This window comes from Pagrus major, chromosome 5, assembly GCF_040436345.1.
Source record: "Pagrus major chromosome 5, Pma_NU_1.0".
Classification (NCBI taxonomy): Eukaryota; Metazoa; Chordata; class Actinopteri; order Spariformes; family Sparidae; genus Pagrus; species Pagrus major.
Genome location: NC_133219.1, coordinates 20,852,139 through 20,873,042, shown reverse-complemented (window position 1 = coordinate 20,873,042; position 20,904 = coordinate 20,852,139). Strand labels below are relative to the sequence as shown.

Here is a 20,904-nt window from a genome sequence, read left to right as displayed (position 1 = left end):
CTGAGTCATTCACAACATTAAAAAAGGCGCTCAACACAAATTTGGTCGAACAAATTTATTTTATTTTATCTCTAGTGGATGGTGTGCAGGAGAGGATGGGACACGTGTTCAAACAGAATACTCACTGTCACATCATTCATGTCAATACTGATGCACTGATGATTTCCTTACTAATGAAAAAGTTTTGGCAACCAAACCAAATTTGTACATCACCTGTGACCGGTTTTGAGTCGGGAGAAAAAGAAATGTACCCAAACTTAACGAATGAGGAGAAAGAACGAAGATGAACATTGAGGGGTGAGAAAGTCTCATCACGCCAACACACACGCACACACACACACACACACATAACACTCCCACACACACACTTCATCTGTGCTAATCACAATGAAAACACAACTGAGAAACAACACAGCTCAATTTATACATCATCATTGAGGAAAAATGCAGAATCAAGGTTAAACAGAGTGGTTTCTTTAAAAACACAAACACATTTTGTTTTAAACCAGCAGTCGTTATTAAATACACCAAACTAGAAAATAATGTATAGAAATGCATATAAAACTGTAACTGTATAAAACAACTGTTTAAATTAATAAAAATACCAGGTGTAATAAAAAAATAGGCAATCAACTCAAAAAAGAAGTGAGTACTAGCTGGCTTCCTGAGAAATTTAGTTGTATTGTAATAATACTAATAGCTGTCAAAATGAAAAAAAAAAAGTCAAAGGATAAAAAATGAAGGAAAATGCAGAAAGCAAAGAGAATAAAACTATGAGACCAAAAGCTAATTTAGTTACTTATAGCACATTACTAGCAACCTACACTATTCATGTTTTATTGTACTGACCATTTAACTTTCAGTGCTCAACATTTGACACAAGGTGTTCTCAAGTCACACTTAATTAGTTAATAGTTGATTGTCTTAATTGGAGGAGTATTGCTGAGGTGTCATTTAGAATGCTCCAGCTGGGACTTAAAGGACCAACATTAATTAATTTGAACTAAGACCATTTAAATCTCATGGCTGGCAGTCATTCAGTTGAACCTTCCCATTTCGGAGAACATAGAAAACATGTGTTGTATACGTCAAGTTGTATACCATGATTTGCATTTACCTAAATGTAACTTGTGGGAGAGGTGCTGTAGTGCAAAAGCATTCTCTAGGACCAAAACAATCACCTCTAATCTAGTTAACCTCTCACCATCACCTTAGTAAAAATTAATGTGACAAAAGGAATGCCCATGCACATTAGAAAACTACATCACGACTAACCTTTACATAGTTTAAATAAAGGCAATATTGCACAATATAGCATAGTTAAACATGTTACTGAAATAAATGTACATAGCTTAAACTATTTCTATACTTTTTAACCCAGTTCCTGTACTGTGTATTGCTACTTCTCCAAGTTTTCTTTGCAGTTAGGTTTATCAAGACATAAACAGATATTTTTTCTCAACACCAGCACCCCTATTGTGTGTTGTGCTCTGTTAGAGCTGTGCATTGATTTTGAATTCCACAATTTTAGCATCGTGCAGCTTATTGTGGCAAAATACAAGGGCAGAACAGTCACTCGCAGGCAAAAAGTTTTTAACAATCCCTCACAAATGAACACACTTTGAAAGCTGTGAAATAAATGACGATTAAATGACCTGACCTAAAATGTATGGAGGCCCATTTGCGACAGAAAAAAGAAAAGAAACATTTATAATAATACAAATTCTCACATTTCCCCCACAAGATAGAATTTGTAATACCTGGTAGGTTTAAAACCAGAACATGGCTGTGAGATTTAACAATCACATAGATAATTCCTTAAATTAAAATTAGATATTACTTTGTAATTGTTTTTGAGATTTAAAATTTTTTTTCTCTATATTTTTGTATTTTTTAATCCCCTGGCATGGAGGGGTTTCCATAAGAGGTGAGTGTATGTGGCACAAATAAACCCCCACACAAACAAAAAAGAAATCCATCATACAATTAAACAAAACCACTTTCATGCCCAAAATGAACTTGTGTCACTTCAATAATCAAAATCTAAACCCAGCTGCTACATTTCTAGATCACTTTTACAAATCAAACTGAAACAGATTTTTTTACTGGTTAACTTAAATCAAAATGTTCATACCCCTCTTACTTTAACACTATATAGAAGTTGTCAGCAGTGCACATCAACACTGATAAAGAGAGTTAAAGCGGCATTAAAGTAGAGGTCTAATAAAATAAAGTTAATCACAGCCAATTTGACAAAGTGAAGCTCCAACAGAAAATAACGTATCATTAATCACAGATGGTATAGACACCATATTTCTCTTTAATTTGCCCAAATCTAATTACTGGTGTCAAGTTGGGTCAATTGTGAAAAGTACACAGGAAGTGAGGACATGAACCATTAGACCAAAACATAAAACAAACAGCAGACCTGTCCTGTTACTCCCATTAGCATTTGGGGTTGGGTAGTCTAGTGCAGATTTAAAGACATTTATCTGCATAAAAATCATGATCAAGAGTATAATGACTTGTTCTCAACTGCACAGATGCCACAACAAAAACAGAAACAGTACATAACACAGAAGGAGTTAATTTAAGTTAAGGCAACTGACAAGAAAGTCATGGCTCTTCTGAAAAAAAATGCTTCATTATCTTTCTTGCCAATGACAAATTAATTTATAGTAACCACCATTTTTCTTTCCATTAACTGGAATGTTGCTTTATAGATTAAACAAGCTTTAAGCTTTTCAACGTAAAAGCTTTCAAATTTGAATTTCAGAAATGTGTCAGAAATTGCCATATATGGCCAAAATTCTAATATAGCTATTTAAATATTTTTAGATTGGAGATGTAATCTCACACTACCCAATTGAAGGTAGAAACATATGAATTAATTTATTAATTAATAAACAATGTTATGATAACAAACTGAAATAAACACAAGGCCTGGTGCTTAGAAAACCTAACTTAAGAAAAGTCTTGTTTTTTTAATTGTCATTTGCAGACAATATCACTCCACTTTCAGGACATAAGAGCAGACCAGTGCTTACTACATATGCACTACAAAAAGGGTCAGAAACCAATCTAGTGTTATGTATGTTTTAGACATATTACCAATGTTTGGAGGCTCAATTTCAATGTCAATACGCTATTATCCTGCATAAACCTCTAATTCCATTGACTCAGACATGATTCATCTCATTCAAAACCTTCTCAGCATTTCCCCAGATTTGTTCATTTTTTTCTGTGCAATTCATTACAAACAAACAATGCAGATGCAGCATGATCATAAAATAGATTAGAATAGAATTCCCAGTGATAGTATACTGGCAGTAAGGAGTTGGGTATCTTCGTGCTGATAACATGCTTCACAGATGTAATTGTATGAGGCAGATGTTTTGTAATACTCATACACTTGGTAGCATACAGTGGAAAAACTGCCTTTCCTCAAGCACAGCTGGTGGTCAAACACAATACCAATCTTACCCGAGGAAAAGGAATTCACTCTACCAAACTGGCTCCCCACTTTCTTGTCTGATAGCACACGTTGTGCTGCTACCAAGACTCAGGCCAACCAAGGACAACCTTTCTGCAGGACTTGTACAACTAACAGTCTCCTTGACGACCCTTTCAGACACAAGGACCTCAGAATCCTTCTTTTTAATTTTTTTACATGTCTCATCATTAGTTATCCTGGATTACTTACTTTCATGATTTTCCAATGAATTTCAAAACAAGTACACAAGCTATTTCCGCCATTGCCATCCCTCTTCAGCAGAAAGGCAATGACAAAAGGTTAATATCATTCCCTATACACAAATAGAGCATTTGGTAATATAATCAGATCACTTGTCAAATATTTTGAGTGAACATCTGCATATTTCTTTCTGAAAGAAAAGAGAAAATGAGAGTTACAGCCTCTTGCCTGTCAGGATTTCTTGATCAATGTTATGACCGGATTAGGAATTTGCTAAAACTTAAAATAAGTGGAACAAGTGATGTTTGCAGTTTGACAATGCATACACTGCAATTAAAAATGGAAAGGTCATTTGTAAATCTAACAATACTGGAAAGATTATTTTCATCATGTATTCTATCTTCATTAGACCTGTTGTTTAAGTTATTGTGAGCGGTAAAACTTTGTTCAAGTTCTTTTCTGTCTGTAGCAAAGTTGGTCTGCAGTTTTGCATTTTTAAACTTCACCACAACCACGAAGCATAAAATGTAAACACACACTGCTGATCACAATGGCAATGCTACATTATTGCTAAAAAGCATCGTTACTGGGTTATAATGGTAGGCCTGAGAAGTTGTTTGTAAAAGATGGAAAACCGACTGCACACTTAAGACTCAAGAGAACAACCTGAAACTATCAGTAATTTGGTTCTGCCAAACTGGCTCTTGTTCATGATACCCATCCTTACTGACAGTACACTGCAGCAGGACTACTGCCTGCTTCAACGAGCTCTTGCAGACAGAACAGGCGTTCTCTCCTGTGTCTGAGCCCAGTTGTATAATATCCGTTTTCACTCACAGCCACAGTCCTGTTCAAGCTTGTTCTTTGTCAATTTTCCATAACTGTTCCTTGACCTCCGTGGGCAGGGTGTTGAAAAGGTCCTCCTCTACCACGAGACCGGTTCTCTTTAGCTGTCGGCACTCGCCGAGCTCTACGGGCAGACACTCCAGCCGGTTTCCTCTCAGCTCTAGTTGTGTCAGCCCGGTCAGCTCTCCAAACCGTGATGGCAGAGACTGCAGGCAATTGTTCCCCAAGTTCAAAGTGCGAAGCTTCTTGCACTGGAACAGCTCATTAGGCAGGCCCTCAATCTTCATTTTCAAGGTGTGTGTGTGGGGGTTAACGGGAGAGAAGCGAAGCAGAATAACAATTTGTAAGTTTTCAGCAGCATACAAATGGCTGCAAACAATATAGAAAGAAATATTGCAATGTATGTGTTCGATCAACAAAAATGAAAAAGTGATTATTCAAGTACTCACCCTGTTGGCTGTCACTGCCAGGTACTGAAGATTCTGTAGGAAGCCAATGTCTGTAGGGATATAGGTCAGGTTGTTATGGCTCAGGTCCAGGAAGCGCAGCTTGCGGCAATAAAACAATTGGCTGGGGATCTTCTCAATCTTGTTTCTGTTCAGGTACAGTTTCTCCATGTTGGTCAGGGTGCCAATCTGGATGGGAATATAGGCGATCTGGTTGTACCAGAGCTTAAGGCAGACCAGCCGATGAAGGTGCTGGAAGCTGATGATCTCCTCGATGGTCTTCAGGTTGTTGTCCTTCAGATCAATCTCCTGCAAGTTGTGCAAACTGAAGATTGAGTGCGGTATGCGCTCTAGATCACAGCGAATGAGCTCCAGTTCTGTCAGGTTCACCATCTTCTTCAGGCTGTTGAGCACCATTAGCTTGGTGCCTTCATTATTGACGGAAAGCTTCTGGAGGTGCATGCCCACATCTGTCACCACTTGAGGTAGCTTGGTGAGATTGCTCTTCAGACGAAGAACTTTGAGCCTCTTGAGCTCCCGGAGACCATCAATGACAATGTAACGGTTGTTCTCCGCGCTCAGATTCCCTGTAAGATGAAGTTCACTCAGGTTCTTCAAACTGTAGATCCATAAGGGAATCTCTTTGATGTCAGTGAACTTGATGTGCAGAGACTTTAAGTTCTCACGCAAAAAAGCCAGTGCAGGAGCTTCGATTTTGGCCGGGGTGTGGTAGAGCCACATCTCTCGCAGGTTGACGAGCTGGGCGATGATCGGGGGGATGGTGACATCGGGGATAAGCTCCAGTTTAAGAACCTCCAACTCCATCAGGTCAAATACTGTGTCTGGTATGCCACTCAGCATGAAAAGGTGCAACTCCAACTTCTCCTGAGAGTTCTTCGTAATCCTCTGCCTGAGCTTGTCCAGTGTCCACTCATTGTTGAGATTGAGCTGCCTCAGCTTATTCTCGCTTACTTCTGAGAGGAACACAGCAAAGCGTTTTGAGTACAGAGGGTCATACTGATCGATCATGTGCATCATGAATGCAAAGTCGTTCTTCACATCGGGTATGTCACTGTAGCTGCTCTCTTCCCGTATCGACTCGAAGGAGTACTTCTTCAGAGAGCGCCGGAGCATCCAGCAAAGTGTGTACATGCAGATCAAACCATACACCACCACTAAGCTAATGTAGAAACAGGCCAAAATTTTAAAAAGTGTAGCCAGTGGGTGAGCACAACGGTACACGCTGTAACCTGTCAGGCTCTCTATATTTACCGAACAGTCGACACTGAATTTAATATCGTGCACGTAATACCCTGTATAGCAGATTATCAAAATAAACTTGATGACTTTTATGATAGTCTGACGGATGTACAGTCTGTACACAATGTCTCCTTCTTCAACGTGTATACGGAACTTTTTTACTTTTTCAAACAGGGCTTTCGCCTGTTCGCCCTCTTTCTTGTCCAAAACCCCGGTTTCTGTTCTATCTACAATCCCCTGCTCAAAGCGTGTCTTTGTCCTTTGGAGCATAGGAACACTTGCTTCAACATCCTCACTGATAACAGACTCCTTGTGGTCCATTGAGCCATTCATTTTCATTGGTTTTGGGTCGCTCTCTTCAACCACAGTCTCCGACAGTGCCCTAGTTGTCCATGGGGAGTCGAAGCATTTCAGCAAGATGGATACAAAGTGCTCTAGTTTGGAACTTGTCCGTGGGAACTTGAACCAAAAGTTGCTGCAAGCTAGGAAAATAAGTGTGTGAAGTAATACTAGGTAAGGAAAATACTTGGCAAACCAGTGCAATCTATTCTCATAGCACACAGCATCCACATAGTTGTACTGGTGGCGGTCCAGATCATACTGGATCCCTTTGGGCTCCAAGAACAAAGATGTGGCGAGGGTAGAATTGAAGTTCTTCTTGCAGGTCTGATTGACTACCCATTTGCAGGGCAGGCAGATCATCTTGTCCTGAGTGACCTGCAGCGTCCCCCCAAACACAGAAATCATAAGCATAACAATGGAGATGTAGTCCGTGAATACATCCCACCATGGTTTCAGGATGCGGTATGCTGGCTGTGTGTCCACAAAGTACCGCAGCTCAGTGATGGGAATCATGGTTTATCTGTGGAAAATGAATTGAGGACATGATCATGAGACAGAGATATGCTGAATTAAATAACTTTGTTAAACATCAAGACACTGCAGAAATGGTTTTCTACAAAATCCCTCTAATGCCTGAATAGCCTTTACCTCAACCACAACACAATAGCAAGATGACAAATCAATACTAGAATGCTAACTAACAAGGTCAAACATCAGAACATTGCAGACGGTTAATTTGAAGGCTGTCAGGAGTAATGAAATAAAGATTCATGCTTGTGACAAAGAATTGCCTGATTGACTCCACTGAGTGGGGTACCATGTTATCGATTTAACTTTTGTTAAACAGACTCAATTAATCTCACTTTCTAAAGTACTACCACACTGGACATAGTGTTTCAAATGTTTTGGCCAAATGATCAGCTATCAATGGAATCTTAAGGTAATTTATCTGCAATTTATTTAGTCCCTACAAGATTTAAGTGGTTGTTGAAGCAAATGAAAAAAAGACAATGAGGCAGCTGCCTTGAAAGTCTATCCAGGCTATAAACAAAATAAATGACTAAATTAACAGAACAATCACTTCGGATAGACTTAATCAAGAAAAACCTTTGTGCCCGATTTTCATTGGGAGAGCACTGTAATTAGCAGGGTTGCACTGATCCCACTTTTCCTCATCTAATTCTGATTATACCACTGAAACTAAGTACTTCAAACTGTATCAAGTACTGTGATACTGAAAATTGCATTGTTGCACAAAAATAACAGTCACAAAGAATTAGTAACATAGATCAGTCATTATAATGAAATATCCTGTGAGTCAGTAATGGTGCTGATACTGTTGTTCGAGGGTGTTATAGATGCAACACCACTAACTTGGAATAGAGGAAGGTGCTATAATAACATGCTGTGAGACATTATACACTCAGGTATTAAAGTTGTTGGATTAGCCCAAACCACAAATTCCTGCATGATTATGTAATCCATTAACAATTTTAATGTATGTTCCAGAAAAAGTATTAGATAATTATATTATGAAATAAAATTACAAATACTGTGAAAGAGGACTTTATCAATATTTACTGTCTCTAATTAGGAGTAAATCTTGTATGTAACCATGACACCTCATCTCTACATCAGGCACACAGGCTGGAAGACCCTCGTAAGTTATTACTTCAAGCTGTTGGTATGAAATATAACCCAACAAAAAACACACGAGAAATATTTGCTCGTGGTGCCAGATAAAAATGTTTGTAATACACTTTAAAAAAAGGTTCTACTTACAGATCTGAAAGCACAAAACTCCATACCTAAACAGTCAAGAGCAATCCACAACTACTCCTGGATAAAACCACCCAAATCAACCTCTAGCCTTGTGTGAGTGTGACACACCCAGCATGTAAGCTTGAGAAGTCACTCTTCTAAAGATGATGTTCCGTTTTGGCTTGTTTAACCCAAACAACACGACCGCCAGAGGAGCCACCTTGCTCGGCTGCTCTCTATTCTTAGCCATTTCCGTTAATAATACCCAGAGTATTGTCTGCGGGGGCCTTGAGAAGCACCTCCCTTGACCTTCAGGAGGAGATCCTGTTTACCTTATAGGAGCCGCTGTCTCCAACCAGTGTCTCTCTGGAATACTCCACCGTCACCTTTTGCAACCCCACCGCCCCCAAAAACCCACACCTACACATACACAACAAGTGTCGGGGCTGGGCATTCATCAGAGCTTGTACTTTGTTAGGAAGCTGTAAAGGCGAGGAGTCAAGACGTCTAGTCTGATCCTCGGCCAAATAAGCATATTTGGACTGGCTCCAGTTCAGAGGAACTTTTGCACACATAATAACCATTCCAGTGTAACAGCCTGGATTGGGTAGATGATGGATCAGCAGCAAGTACACTCAGTAAATAAAATACTCACCAGTTTGGATGTGTTATCTGTGCTCCAGTGCCTGATGATGTCCCTGGTGGACAAGCCACTCTCTGTGTATCCAGAACTCTTCATGGACCACTGCCTCTCTCATCGCCATGGGGTTGAATTGAAAACCTGACAGAGATATTGGCAGATAGAAATGTGGTTTCAGCTTTTTTCTAGCATACTCGGGAGTGATATACTTTACCAATGCGTCAAGAAAGTTATCTGAATGCGTCCTACTGCTCCAAGTTATGTTTAAACAACAATACTTTCTAACAAACGACGTTTGCCTTTACGGGTTTTGGTAATATAATACATCGTGCCAGATATGGTTCGTGTTGTCAGATACATGTGTTAATTAAGATGACTGTACCGACTATACATCTGTCACCGCTCGTCACGTTAGCATGAGATGTCTTTGTCATCTCGCTAGGTAGCTGAGCAAGCGCTCCTGAACAGAAAGTTTGTTAAAACTTGCTGTTTCATTATATCTACGACTAAATAATGACACACAATGTATTTATGTAAGTACAACGATATCTGACAGCAAGCTGCATATTAACACCGACCACAGAGAAGCACAATTTTCGCTGTTAAGCACGTTAGCGAACTAGGCTAGGCTGCTGTTAGCTAGTGCGCTAACCTAGCTAACTACATACTGACCACCGGCTCTCTCTCTCATCGGGAAGTTTACATCCTATCAAACGCTGAACTTAATGACAGTGCTACACCGCTAACATGTATTAAAACTACTACGATATTCAACTTACGACGCTCGATGTGCTGCGATTTAATCCAACTCTACTTTAATATCAATAGTTGCTAACAAATTGCGTTCATTGTTGCTAGCAGCTCAGCTTGCTAGCTGTTGTTTTCCCCAGCACCTCCGGAGCAGTTACACCGCCAGGCCGACGGGTGTCAGTGTGGTGCATGCTGAAACCGTAGAAGAAGAACGCACTTCCGCTCCCTTCTCTGGAGGAGAGATGTTCGTGTTATGACAGTAAGGAGCCTCCCTTATGTGTTTGATTGAGTCCACAACAGTATTGAACTGTGTATTTGAATAGCGGAAATGTTGGCATTAAACTCTCTTCGGATTTTGTGCTCACCTCGGGCTTCACTGCGCCCAAACGGGCTCATGACGACGAAGCGACAGTCTGTTTATAAAGCTGTTACATGTTCAGCACATTGCATGTCTACCAGCTTCCCCACGAAGGACACATGGCACCACACAACGAACTTCAAAGCACTGGGAAAGGAAAGAAAGACATTTTATTACACCAGCCTAGTCCGTTCACCCAGGAATTACTGTACAGGTCAAGTCAAACTGAACTGCTGGAAATGCAAACAGCCTCTTGAGAAATCGCCTGCATTCTTCTGCATGTCATGCAAAGTAGTCCAGCCTCCTGATGAAGGGACATCCTTCTTCAAAATTATGGATTGGTGAGATTTATTTATTTATTTTTTACCTAATTTACCCATTATCTAACTCATGACAATTGTATCTACAAGTCAGTATGTGAGCAACAAAAATCCATGTTACCATGTGTTGCCTCTTTTCAGTGACCACACATTCACATTGGACACACAAAAGCTGCAGAAAAGATACTTGCAGCTCCAGCGATCTCTACATCCAGACAACTTCAGCCAGAAATCTGCGGTAGGGACGGAAATGTAATGGGGATTAGTTGAGTAACATGGTGTATGAGTCATCTGAGGCTGGCCTATCTATTAGTGCAAGTGTGACACAGGAAATTGGGCTTGACCCAGTGTCCCTATTACGCCACTTCTCTGTGCATTTGTGTTTTGTTTGTATGATTCATTGTGATTTTGCCAAGGGAATAACTCCGGACAAAGTTTAAAAATGGGTCTGTAACAAGACACGGCAAACTTTGGTCCTTGTTTGTAAGGCAGCTTTGCATATATTAAGCTATTGAGCAAATGAGGTCAGAGCAAGTCGGAGGAATCAAAAGCTAAACAACTGAAAAGATGAAAGAGAGGAGGAAAGACAAGTGGAAAACGTGCAAAAAATGGAAACGGGGGTGAATGATATTTTCTCTCAGAAAAAGCAAAAGTGTGTCTAATGACATTAAAAATGTCTCAGTTGCCAGTATCTCAAGAGGCGCTTCCAGCAAGCCAGTATACACAATACCATTATACTATTGTGTCATATCATGCCAAGTCGGCCTGACGTCAGAACTTTCCCAGTTCCTATCATGGATTTTCTTTCCGGAGAAATTCATATAAAAACTTTGATTAAACTCAAAAGCAAAAATCCTATAGCTGTACTCAAAATACTTTTTAAGAGGTTTGACCCTCTGAGCTAAATCTGTGTATTCTAAGCCTCGCCACTGGCTTATTTTCACTGCAAATTACAGCATGTAATGACTTGGTTTGTTGCATACGAGATGATGTCATCTTGTTCCCTGTGTCTGTCAATGAACCAAGCTTAGTCTTTAACTTAATGAAATATATAATTTCCAAGTGAGCGGGTCTAAATGATCTCACTACCACATCAAACTGCTTCATGATGAAATTAATTATAATTGCCCTCTTTAAATGCTTCAATAGTCCTCCCAAAACTGTTTTAGGTCAGATTAGCCAGGACTTGCTGTATGGTTTTCTAATACTACAAGTTGATGTCAGAAATTAGTTCACCTCATCTACTATGTAACTAACCAAACCTTTTATAAGCTGTAACATTCCTGAACCCAAAGAATAGGGCTCAAAAGGGAATCACACATAGACAGATATCCACTGCTCTGAAGCTAGATATTTTTGTGATTACTGTAAAATCTGCAACAACTATTTAAATGAATACTTGTTGGGACCAAACTTCAAAGTTTATCACTAAAAAAGAATTTGGAGTACAGCTATACGATTTTGCCAAGTCCCATGAATTAAATAAAAGTTTTCACATGAATTTTTAAGACAATCCATGACATAAACTGGGAGGGCCTAGGTGAGTCAGTATGGAATGACTCATTATATACACCCGTGCTTTTCCTGCGACGGCATGTCGAGATGTCTACTGTGAAAAACAACTTACCGCACATTGAAACTTAGAAAATTGCAAAGAAGGAAAAAGAAAGCGGGCAAATGACTCCCTTTTCAATAATAAAGAACAAAGTAGAGATATAAGTGTTAAAAACACAATGAAGAAATGCCAAAGGTGCAGAACAAATAAAGTTTGCTGGACAAATTGAATGGTAGATTTTGAGTGTATCAAAGTCGTTCCAAGTTAATTGCATGGCATCTATGCAACTAACAGCTGAATTCACTTGCAGAGTTGTTACGTAAGAAATACTGGCTTACATGCCTCAAATAAGCCATGCAATTAAAGCTGAAATCCATCCAATTTAGGCTTAAAGGTGTATTTGGGCAGTAGAGCAAAATTAAGTAGTGTAAATTTTTACCCCCAAAACACCTGGCAAAATTAAATATAAGCCCGAGCTAATGACTGTTGTCTTGATTAAGAAATTAATCAAGACAATAGTCATTAAAATGTACGATGCAGTATCATGGGAGCTTGACTCATAGTAGGGACTTAAAGTCAGGACGTCTCAGCCTCTGCTGCTTTTTAGGAATCGTATAGAATGTCATCAGTAAAATGCACACAGCAAACTCATGGTGATGACTTATAATAAAAGAAAGGAAGGAAAGAAATCCAATTCTGGTTTGTCCACTTGTCTTGTGATGGAGCGATCAACCTGCTCTGAAGGAAATGAATTTGGTCTTCACTTTTGATTTATCACTTCTCATAGAGTGACAAGTGCACTTTACTAACGGCAGAATTGTGTGTGGAAAAGTTGGTCTCATGCACTTGGTAAATCACATACAGCCCAAAGCACAGTTAGGCTGACGGGACAGGTAGGCCAATATTTTACATAAAAGCCTCGACTAGTGCAGCTTTAAAAACGTCCGGGAAAGAATTAAGACTTGGCCCAACGCTGCCGAGGAGTTTAAAGCAAGTTGTTTATAGGTTATTTTACAAAGTGGTAAACAATTGACAAAATTTTCACATTATCCAGTTTCCCCCCCGTGGATCATTAAAAAAAATCGCACCGCAGTTAAGAAGAATAAGCATAATGAGTACAAGGTGGTGCGGAGGTGTGTTGCTTCGCACGTAATTTATTCTGTACACTCAGGTGGAAAAGCACAATGCAGAATGTTGTCATCATATGATGTGAAAGCTAAACTCATATTCATCAGACTATGAGAGAGGAAGGGTAACCTAAATGCTTTCTTCACACACAGCCTGTCCAATATTGTACCGACTGTGTTTTATTTATCAGCACCTCTGGCCATTTTTTCTTAATTAGACATCTTCCAGCCTCAGGGGTCTTCATCATATATAGAAAACTCATTACTTATACAAGGCTACAAGGCAGCCACCTACTGCACTGGTTGTTATTACAGAAACAGCTCCACACGATGGGCCCATGGGCCAGAGCTTGAGACTATTGATTTTCACAAGAGCTGACAGACCTGATAGCTGCAAAATGTACTCGGATCTGCCAACCATTTCCAAGATATTTTCCTCCCCGGCTTGTTTCCACACATCTGTCGTGTCGAACTTACACCTGCATCCCTTGAAGGGTCCCAAACTGCTTGACTACAAAAGAGTAGCTGTATGTCATACACCTAATTGTCAGTATCACCAAGGATTCAGTGTTTCAGAAACTGACAGCGGTATACATTGGGGTGGCAAGGTGTAAACTAGCTCAGATGTTATTACCTTTTGTAACAGATTGACTTGTAACTCTAGATAATGTGAATATTTGCTGTTCCAAATGCACAGTATGCTAATTAAAAACAGAAATTATATATTTTTTTAAATGAATGCATTTGCACTTTCTATGAATAGAAAATTAACAGAACCCTCTTTTGCAGAAAGAACAGGAGTATTCAGAAATTCAGTCGGCACTTGTGAACAAAGCATACAAGACTCTGCTTAAGCCTTTGAGTCGAGGTCTTTATATGGTGAGTTTGAAATCCCTGACTAAACTTCTAATGAATAGTTTATTTTCATTACTGCAAGCTTTGTCTGTCTGATCACGTGTTCTTAAACACCTCCACCATCTGAGAGCCAAGAGTAGTGACATGCATTTAAAGGAGCAGCCGGGTTTCACGATCCCCCATCCTGTGTTTCAGCTGGAGCTGGAGGGGATGCCTGTAGAAGAGGGCACCGACTCCAGCGCTGATTCGGAGTTTCTAATGGAGCTGATGGAGATCAATGAAGCCCTTGATGAAGCACAGACTCCAGAAGCAGCCAATAGGATCGGCCAAGACACAAAAGGTAAACGAATATGTCTGTTCTATTTATTGAGTGGAAGTCTGGTTGATTGATTTGAGCTGATTGTTGGTCATAAACTAGCACTGGAGGACGAGAGTATGCGCCTGGCTAATTGGCGCTGGCACACAATCCGTCTTAGGCAAAAAAATAATAATATTAAGAAAGAAAAAAATCTTTATTTGACTGAACTTACTGACTCAGACATGCTTTGTTTCGAGGCTTTAAATGGCTAATCGTTAAGGTTTCAGTTCTGACTGATTTGGTGACACCTATGGTTACCATGGTAACAACAAGTGCAGTGTAATAGACTGAATCAATGTGACGTTGAGCTAATAACATTTACTTCCAGGTAAGTCTGACTCGGTGGATGTAGACTGTAGGTATAAGCCTGCCATTGCGTTCTCCTCCCTTCCGCTACCTGTGTGTTACTGTATTCAAAAACCCTGTTGGAAAAGGAAACAACAACAACCTCTTAGCTACATGTTGATGAAGGCTCTCAGTCATCCAGGTCATGGTAATAAGTGGAGGGGAGTTGCAGGCTTTTACAGTCGTTAACGACTCTGTAAGGACACTCCCACACAGAGTGTTAAAGCCTGCAACTCCCCTCCATTTAGTTAGAACTGAAGAAGCCTCTTGGATGAGAGGTGAAACGTCTTCAAGAAACTGAAACAAGTCCACTTGCCTACGATACAGCACTTAGAATAACCTCTTGGCTACCAATCTACACGCTGAATATGGCAAGCTAGTCTAACACTAAACTGATCGCTAACTGTATGGATGTGGGGGCACCCTCGCTGCATATTGGGTTTAGCCCCGCCCAAGACAGTTGCGATTGGTTTAGAGAAATACAAACAAGCCAGAGAGGTTTTGTTCTCCCCGATACCAGAATAATAATTGGTACAGCCAAACCTTTTGTCCAGTCCTGGGAGATAGGTCTGGCAATGTGAGACTACTTCCAAGTAGACAACTGGCGGTTGATTTGCATTGGAGAGATACATGAAATCGGCCAACTTGTTTGTTTCTTCTGTGCTTATTTTATGAACTGTGATGCTTTGCTAGCGTCTTCTATAAATTATACCCAACAGCAATATCTCACTGCCAGTTGGAATGGCGCCATTCCCACCAATTCCCAACAATGAAAACTACTATAAAGAATGATATTTACACAATGTTAATGCATTGAACGGATAATGCAAACCATAAATAGTAGCAAAAATGGGATGTGATTTCATGAAAATCTTAAAAAGCAGTGCACGACAAGGTTGAAAACTTCAGACCAATGACTGATGCATGCACAACAGATTTATCTCTGTGTATACGGTCTGTTTGGTTTGTGTGTCAACACAACATGTATGATTATTTGTTTTTTCTAAGTTGCTTTGTTGAACCGGAACTCGTCTCCTCCTCACTTGCAGGGAAGCTGGCAGACTTGACAAAGGAGATAGATGCTGCCCTGCTCAAAGGTATTCAGACGTTGCATTGAAACACTTTCTATTCTTCCCACTCACTGTTTTGTTTGTATTGTGATCTATGCTGAAAGATTTGCTTTAAGTCGCTCAGTGAGTCATTGATTGAACTTCCTTTTGCACTCTCTCTCTTTTTCTTTATTTTTTATCAGGAGATCTTCAGACTGCAAAAGCACTGCTTGCCCAAATGAAATACTACGCAAACATCGAGGAGAAAGTGAAGGAGAAACTTTCTGATTTAATGTAACTTTTAGTTCCACTTTGTGTCACTTCACATTTTTAGCTACTTTTAAAAAGTTTTGCACAGAAGCACACAAATTATTGTACATTTGTTTTGGGCTCATGTAAATGTATTGCTCAAGTTGAATAATAAAACTTTACTTTTAATGTATACTACACAACTGAATTAATGGTGATTTGTACTTAATCTGCTATTTTCTGATTAAAAGCTGTATACCGCTAGATATGAGGGTCTAATTTGATGCATACAGTATCCCCCTTGAATTCCACTAATTTCACAAGCCTAATCATATCCACTTGTACCCAATGCATCATTAAATATGACAGCGATCTATAACAGGCTCTGATTAAAATGGTGCTCAGAGTGTTTATATGATTATCCTGCCTATCAGTTCAGCATTTGTCATGTGGGACTCGCACACAGACGCAGGGCTCTCACTCAGTTCCTCGGGTTACCTTTAGGTGGAGACATAACACCTTGACAGTCATCATGCAGAGAAGCAGTACATGTTGTATGAAGTGGATGTGAGACCAGTAGGAAGTCCTTTATGGAGGGAGACAGCCTATTGAATTATTAATGGTGGCTTCATATGTAGCATTAATGCTATGGTAATAAGGAATGCCCCACTGAATGATAATCACTTGATGAGCCAAAGATCTGTGATCTGTGTAATTTCTAGCTCATAAATTGATGAACATTGACCCCTGTACATCTATGCCTGCAGCGCACTGATGGGGGCAACTGAATGTAAATTCATCAATTTCCCTCTTTAATGTTTCACGTTTTTTTTCAATATGATAGAAAAAATATGTAATAATCTGTAATTACTTTGCAAATTGGAGTTTCGGTCACATCATGGCTTTTGATCCGAGAAACTGATACAGGTGTAATCACACTGAAATATGGGAGGTGTCACTCAATCTGATAGCAGAAAGTGAACGATCAGATCATATGTCATATGAAAAATGTTATTTGACACACACTAGCATTGCATCCTAAACCGTTTTGTGTTTATTAGTGGCTTTACAATGTCAGTGTTTTCTGTGCCCCAGAGCCCTGCTGGAACATCCTGCTGTAACACATCCTGACTGGTTGTTTATTAACTCTGGAACAACAATGTCATGTGTCTGAAGCTGTTTAGGGTTTTTTTGCCGCGGAGAAGCAGTTTCCTTAATACACATGGATAGACAGCGAATTAAACAGGGCTTCTCCCGCCACAAGGAGACTAACAGGCCTATTCATTATTCATGTTGTAATCGGAAGGCATCTATGGCGCCTTTAAATTAATGAGAAAATGTGATCGACCAACGCTGAAGACACTGCTGTCTCCCAGAACTCTTTGAAATTGAGTTTGAAAGAGACGAAAGGCAGGGGGGGGGGAAAAAACCTCACTACAGCTGGGCTGTGAAATTGACTTGGATTGGAAAGCTTGGCAAAATGAACTAGGTACATGGGGCCACCATGGAATGAGTTAGGTCAGCATCAGGCACACTACACAATTTACTGCTACTGCCAGAGTGTTTACTTAGATTTACTGGTCATGGTTCACTGGGTTATTTCAAATATTCTAAACAAGTCTACATGACCCAGTATGAGGACTTCCTCTTGGTTATGTTAGTTACTGCAGCAGTTCGACAGTTTGGGAAATAAGCTTGCTCAAATTCTTGTTGCAAGTTAGATGAGAAGAACAATAGCACTCTCATATCTGTCTGCTAAATATGAAGCTAGAGCCTATAACTTCCAGAGAAACACCAGAAAACACTGATGATATGTGAGAGAGTGAGGAAGGAAGTCTTGTTCCTCGGAAATACTGGTTGTTTAACAATGAGGATAACAACTCCCATGATCCCACGCTATGTCACGACATCATCAAACTCCATCTTTTGTTTTCAGTGAGGGACTCCTAGCAGCAGAAATGACGCACTGTGGGTTAAGTTCATGCAAGTGTATGCTTCTGTTACATTGGAGCAAAAGCAAGCTGGCTGGTTTCCCTTTGTTCCAGTCTTCATGCTATGCTAAGCTAACCAGCTGCAGGCTGTAGCTTCACATTTAATGCACACACGAAGTAGTTCTGATCTTCTTGCCAAACTCTCGGCAAGAAAGCGATCAAGCGTGTTTCGCAAAATTTCAAATCATTCCTGTAACACAGTGGGAATAATAATGAGACTGTCTGCATGCATTAATACCTAAATATTTATTTTCATTTATTTGGAATTGTGTAATAGCTGGGGCTTATTTTGTTTTTCATTTTTCATAGCATCCAGAATAGTCCCTTTGTATTAAAGATGTTGTTTTCTTGCAACCCAACCTGAGACCTGTGAAAAACCAAATTATTTGAGGAATAATGGGTAATCGTGCATCTTAAAAAAACAGTGGAGAACAATCTTACCTGGATTAAAGTGTCTAAATAAGCCCCCAACAACGTGACTAATAGTGCGTGTCATAATTGCAGTATATGAATCACTTCCATATGGCCTAAACATAAATACCATAATAAGATTAATGTGTTCTCGTGATCCATGCCTTAATCATAATGTTCTCTTAGTCACATTAAGACTGAAAATGTAGACTATTTGGCTCATAATGATGGAGTACAAACACAATCCAAACTTCAGCTGTGGATACAAACACAGCTGATGAAAGGTCTGATTGACGAAGGTCTAAACCGATGGAGAATGACTCACTGGTGCTGAGCAGCAGTCTGTATGATCCTCGCCCCTCCGCTCGGCTGCTGTGTGACTCAGACGTTGAGTGTCAGACCCGTCATCCCACAGACACCTCAAACCTGCCGTGCGTGCTTGTGTCTCACCAGGTGGTAATGGAATTATAATCTACCACTATAAGGCTTTCTTCCCGCCCCTTAATCCACGTTTTTATATTGTTTGCCTCATCGCTTAACCAAGCCGCGTCTTTGCCGCTCCATAAAGCTCCTGAACTATTGGCCTATTTTGAAACCTATTGCTCTCTGTATGTTTTCACTCCCGCTTTCCTTTTCTTAGTTTTGAATGTGCCTTGATATGGTTTCTAGTCTGAGCCCAGCCATGCATATTGGTGACACTTTGTCCCATATATATGTCTGCTAACGTGATCCAATGAACGTATTGGAAAATAGAAGCTGGCAGCATGAAACAAATACTGCTATTTGTCTGTGGGTAAGCACTCATCCATTTTCTCGCAGATCGTCTCCACTTTCTGCTTATCGTAAACATCTTGTCGTCACCTTTAATGGGGAATCAGTTCATTAAAACTATGGATGTGACATCTCAAGCACTCCAGATTGCTTTGTTGTTTTCCGTCAATGAATGTAATTATGAGTCGAATCAAAACACACTTGGACAATAACCGCCTTTCTTCTCGGCTGCATGTTTGTGTGGGTAATTCCCAGAGGTGCGAGCCTCTCCTCTGAGCTTTTGATATAGGCCCTGCTGAGAGGTTTCTGGGGGAATCAAAAGGCCTTTGCATTTAGACACAGCATGTTTGTGTGTTTGTGCACACGTGATTGTAGAACTAAGAGCAGCCAAATCTTCAAATCCCTTTGACTTCTCAGAATGGGTAATCGTCCCATAAAAAAAGCACTTATCAAGTAATCCGTATTATCAGTTTCCTTTCTGTGAGCCCGCTAAATTATGTTGCTGTATGTTCCAAGATTTACAGAAGATGGCAGGTTTTTCCTTTCATTATTCAAATCAGTCTGATTTTTAAAGTGTGCCACTGGTGAATATTAGGTCTCTCTTGTTTGCTAGCAAAACAAAGTCATGACCCAGCTACTTGTTATGGGTGTGCAAATGGGGTCACTATTGTACCTTACTCTACTAAATTTTTAAGGATGGAAAAGGTGTACAGAAAAACCCAATTTCTACTGCAGTGCTTGTGCAGGAAAACGTGTTTCAAACTTAACTGGGTCTTGATATTCCATATTTTACAGCAGGATTTTTTTTCACCTGCATGTGTGGCTTTGCAAAGATTAATATGTTTGCATCTACAAAGTCAAATAGTCCAATTAAAACAAGTATCAAATATTTGCAATGTTTACTACCATTCTGAGTAGAATCCTCAGGGGAAAAGAAGGGTCCGGTTTTAACCAAACATCTGTGAAGCAGCAGGCGGTGGGTGGATCCGCAAGTTTAGAGGAATTTTTTGGGGCGCACTCGGCTGTCCCATTGAAACACCAGGAGATTTTGCTTCAAAAGGCCCCTTTGTGCTTCTTGAGTTTTGAAAGCCTTTGAAAGAGAAGAACTGGGGGTTTTAAACAAGGTGTATGTGTGTGGAAACAGATCAGCCATTCACTTTCAGCTGAGTTGAGTGCAAACCACTCACCTCTGGTGAGATGGCTCTCCTCACCTTATCTCCTCTGCGATGCTGCAGCCGATACTCCCCGCTGTTTATCTCGCAGCAATCACATTGTCCACGCTTCGAATCTGGCCGCTTTGTTTTCTCATCTTGTCTGAATATCTTGCACAGCGCTGAAACACTGGATTCAACTCTGATTCCACTCTGACCTTGTGGCTCTCACAAGATAAAACTTTTGTACTCCCTGCACTTCCTGGTGAATCTACTTGAGTAGTAATCTATAGCCATCAACATCAAGTGCAAACTGTGACTCAGACGGAAGAAACAGAGAGAAACGTTCACCATGCTGCCTCTGTCAGGAAATATTTTCATCTTTCATAGTTATATACTAGATGTCTGTCTATGTCTATCGTTGCTGACGACTGAGCCTTACAAATTCCATTTTCAGATTTATAGATTTTCCATCATAAAATTACAGAAATTTGAAGAAATACAGTATCATGATATCAGATGTAAGCTCTCAAACCCACAACCCACCCTCCCTCCAGGTGACCACCATCAGGGTTATTGTATCATAAGAGTGGAATTACAAAAATATATATCATAATAATATATA

At 40.0% G+C, this 20,904-nt stretch overlaps 2 protein-coding genes across 2 annotated transcripts; one reads left to right on the top strand and one right to left on the bottom strand.

Annotated features, from left to right (window-relative positions):
- Positions 1-40: 40 nt before the first annotated feature.
- On the bottom strand, positions 41-9,867 carry lrrc8ab (leucine rich repeat containing 8 VRAC subunit Ab). Its single transcript, XM_073465936.1, has 4 exons — positions 9,769-9,867; positions 9,005-9,130; positions 4,990-7,108; positions 41-4,821 (listed from the first exon to the last, which is right to left on the bottom strand). The coding sequence occupies exons 3-4, from the start codon at positions 7,099-7,101 to the stop codon at positions 4,546-4,548; spliced, it is 2,388 nt and encodes a 795-aa protein (XP_073322037.1). The 5' UTR covers positions 7,102-7,108; positions 9,005-9,130; positions 9,769-9,867; the 3' UTR covers positions 41-4,545.
- Positions 9,868-9,930: 63 nt separating this feature from the next.
- On the top strand, positions 9,931-16,148 carry hscb (HscB mitochondrial iron-sulfur cluster cochaperone). Its single transcript, XM_073465937.1, has 6 exons — positions 9,931-10,438; positions 10,559-10,655; positions 13,889-13,978; positions 14,150-14,294; positions 15,707-15,754; positions 15,910-16,148. Exons 1-6 carry the CDS (start codon positions 10,068-10,070, stop codon positions 16,002-16,004), a joined length of 846 nt encoding a protein of 281 aa, XP_073322038.1. The 5' UTR covers positions 9,931-10,067; the 3' UTR covers positions 16,005-16,148.
- Positions 16,149-20,904: the final 4,756 nt, after the last annotated feature.

What these genes read in the sequence shown, in the direction of transcription:
- lrrc8ab (XM_073465936.1), bottom strand. Translation starts at nt 7,101, where the DNA reads ATGATTCCCATCACTGAGCTGCGGTACTTTGTGGACACACAGCCAGCA. An exon ending in TGGCAGTGACAGCCAACAGG is followed by an intron (nt 4,822 to 4,989) that starts GTGAGTACTTGA and finishes TTGAAAATGAAG; the next exon opens with ATTGAGGGCCTGCCTAATGA.
- hscb (XM_073465937.1), top strand. Translation starts at nt 10,068, where the DNA reads ATGTTGGCATTAAACTCTCTTCGGATTTTGTGCTCACCTCGGGCTTCA. An exon ending in ACTTCAGCCAGAAATCTGCG is followed by an intron (nt 10,656 to 13,888) that starts GTAGGGACGGAA and finishes CCTCTTTTGCAG; the next exon opens with AAAGAACAGGAGTATTCAGA. An exon ending in TGAGTCGAGGTCTTTATATG is followed by an intron (nt 13,979 to 14,149) that starts GTGAGTTTGAAA and finishes CCTGTGTTTCAG; the next exon opens with CTGGAGCTGGAGGGGATGCC.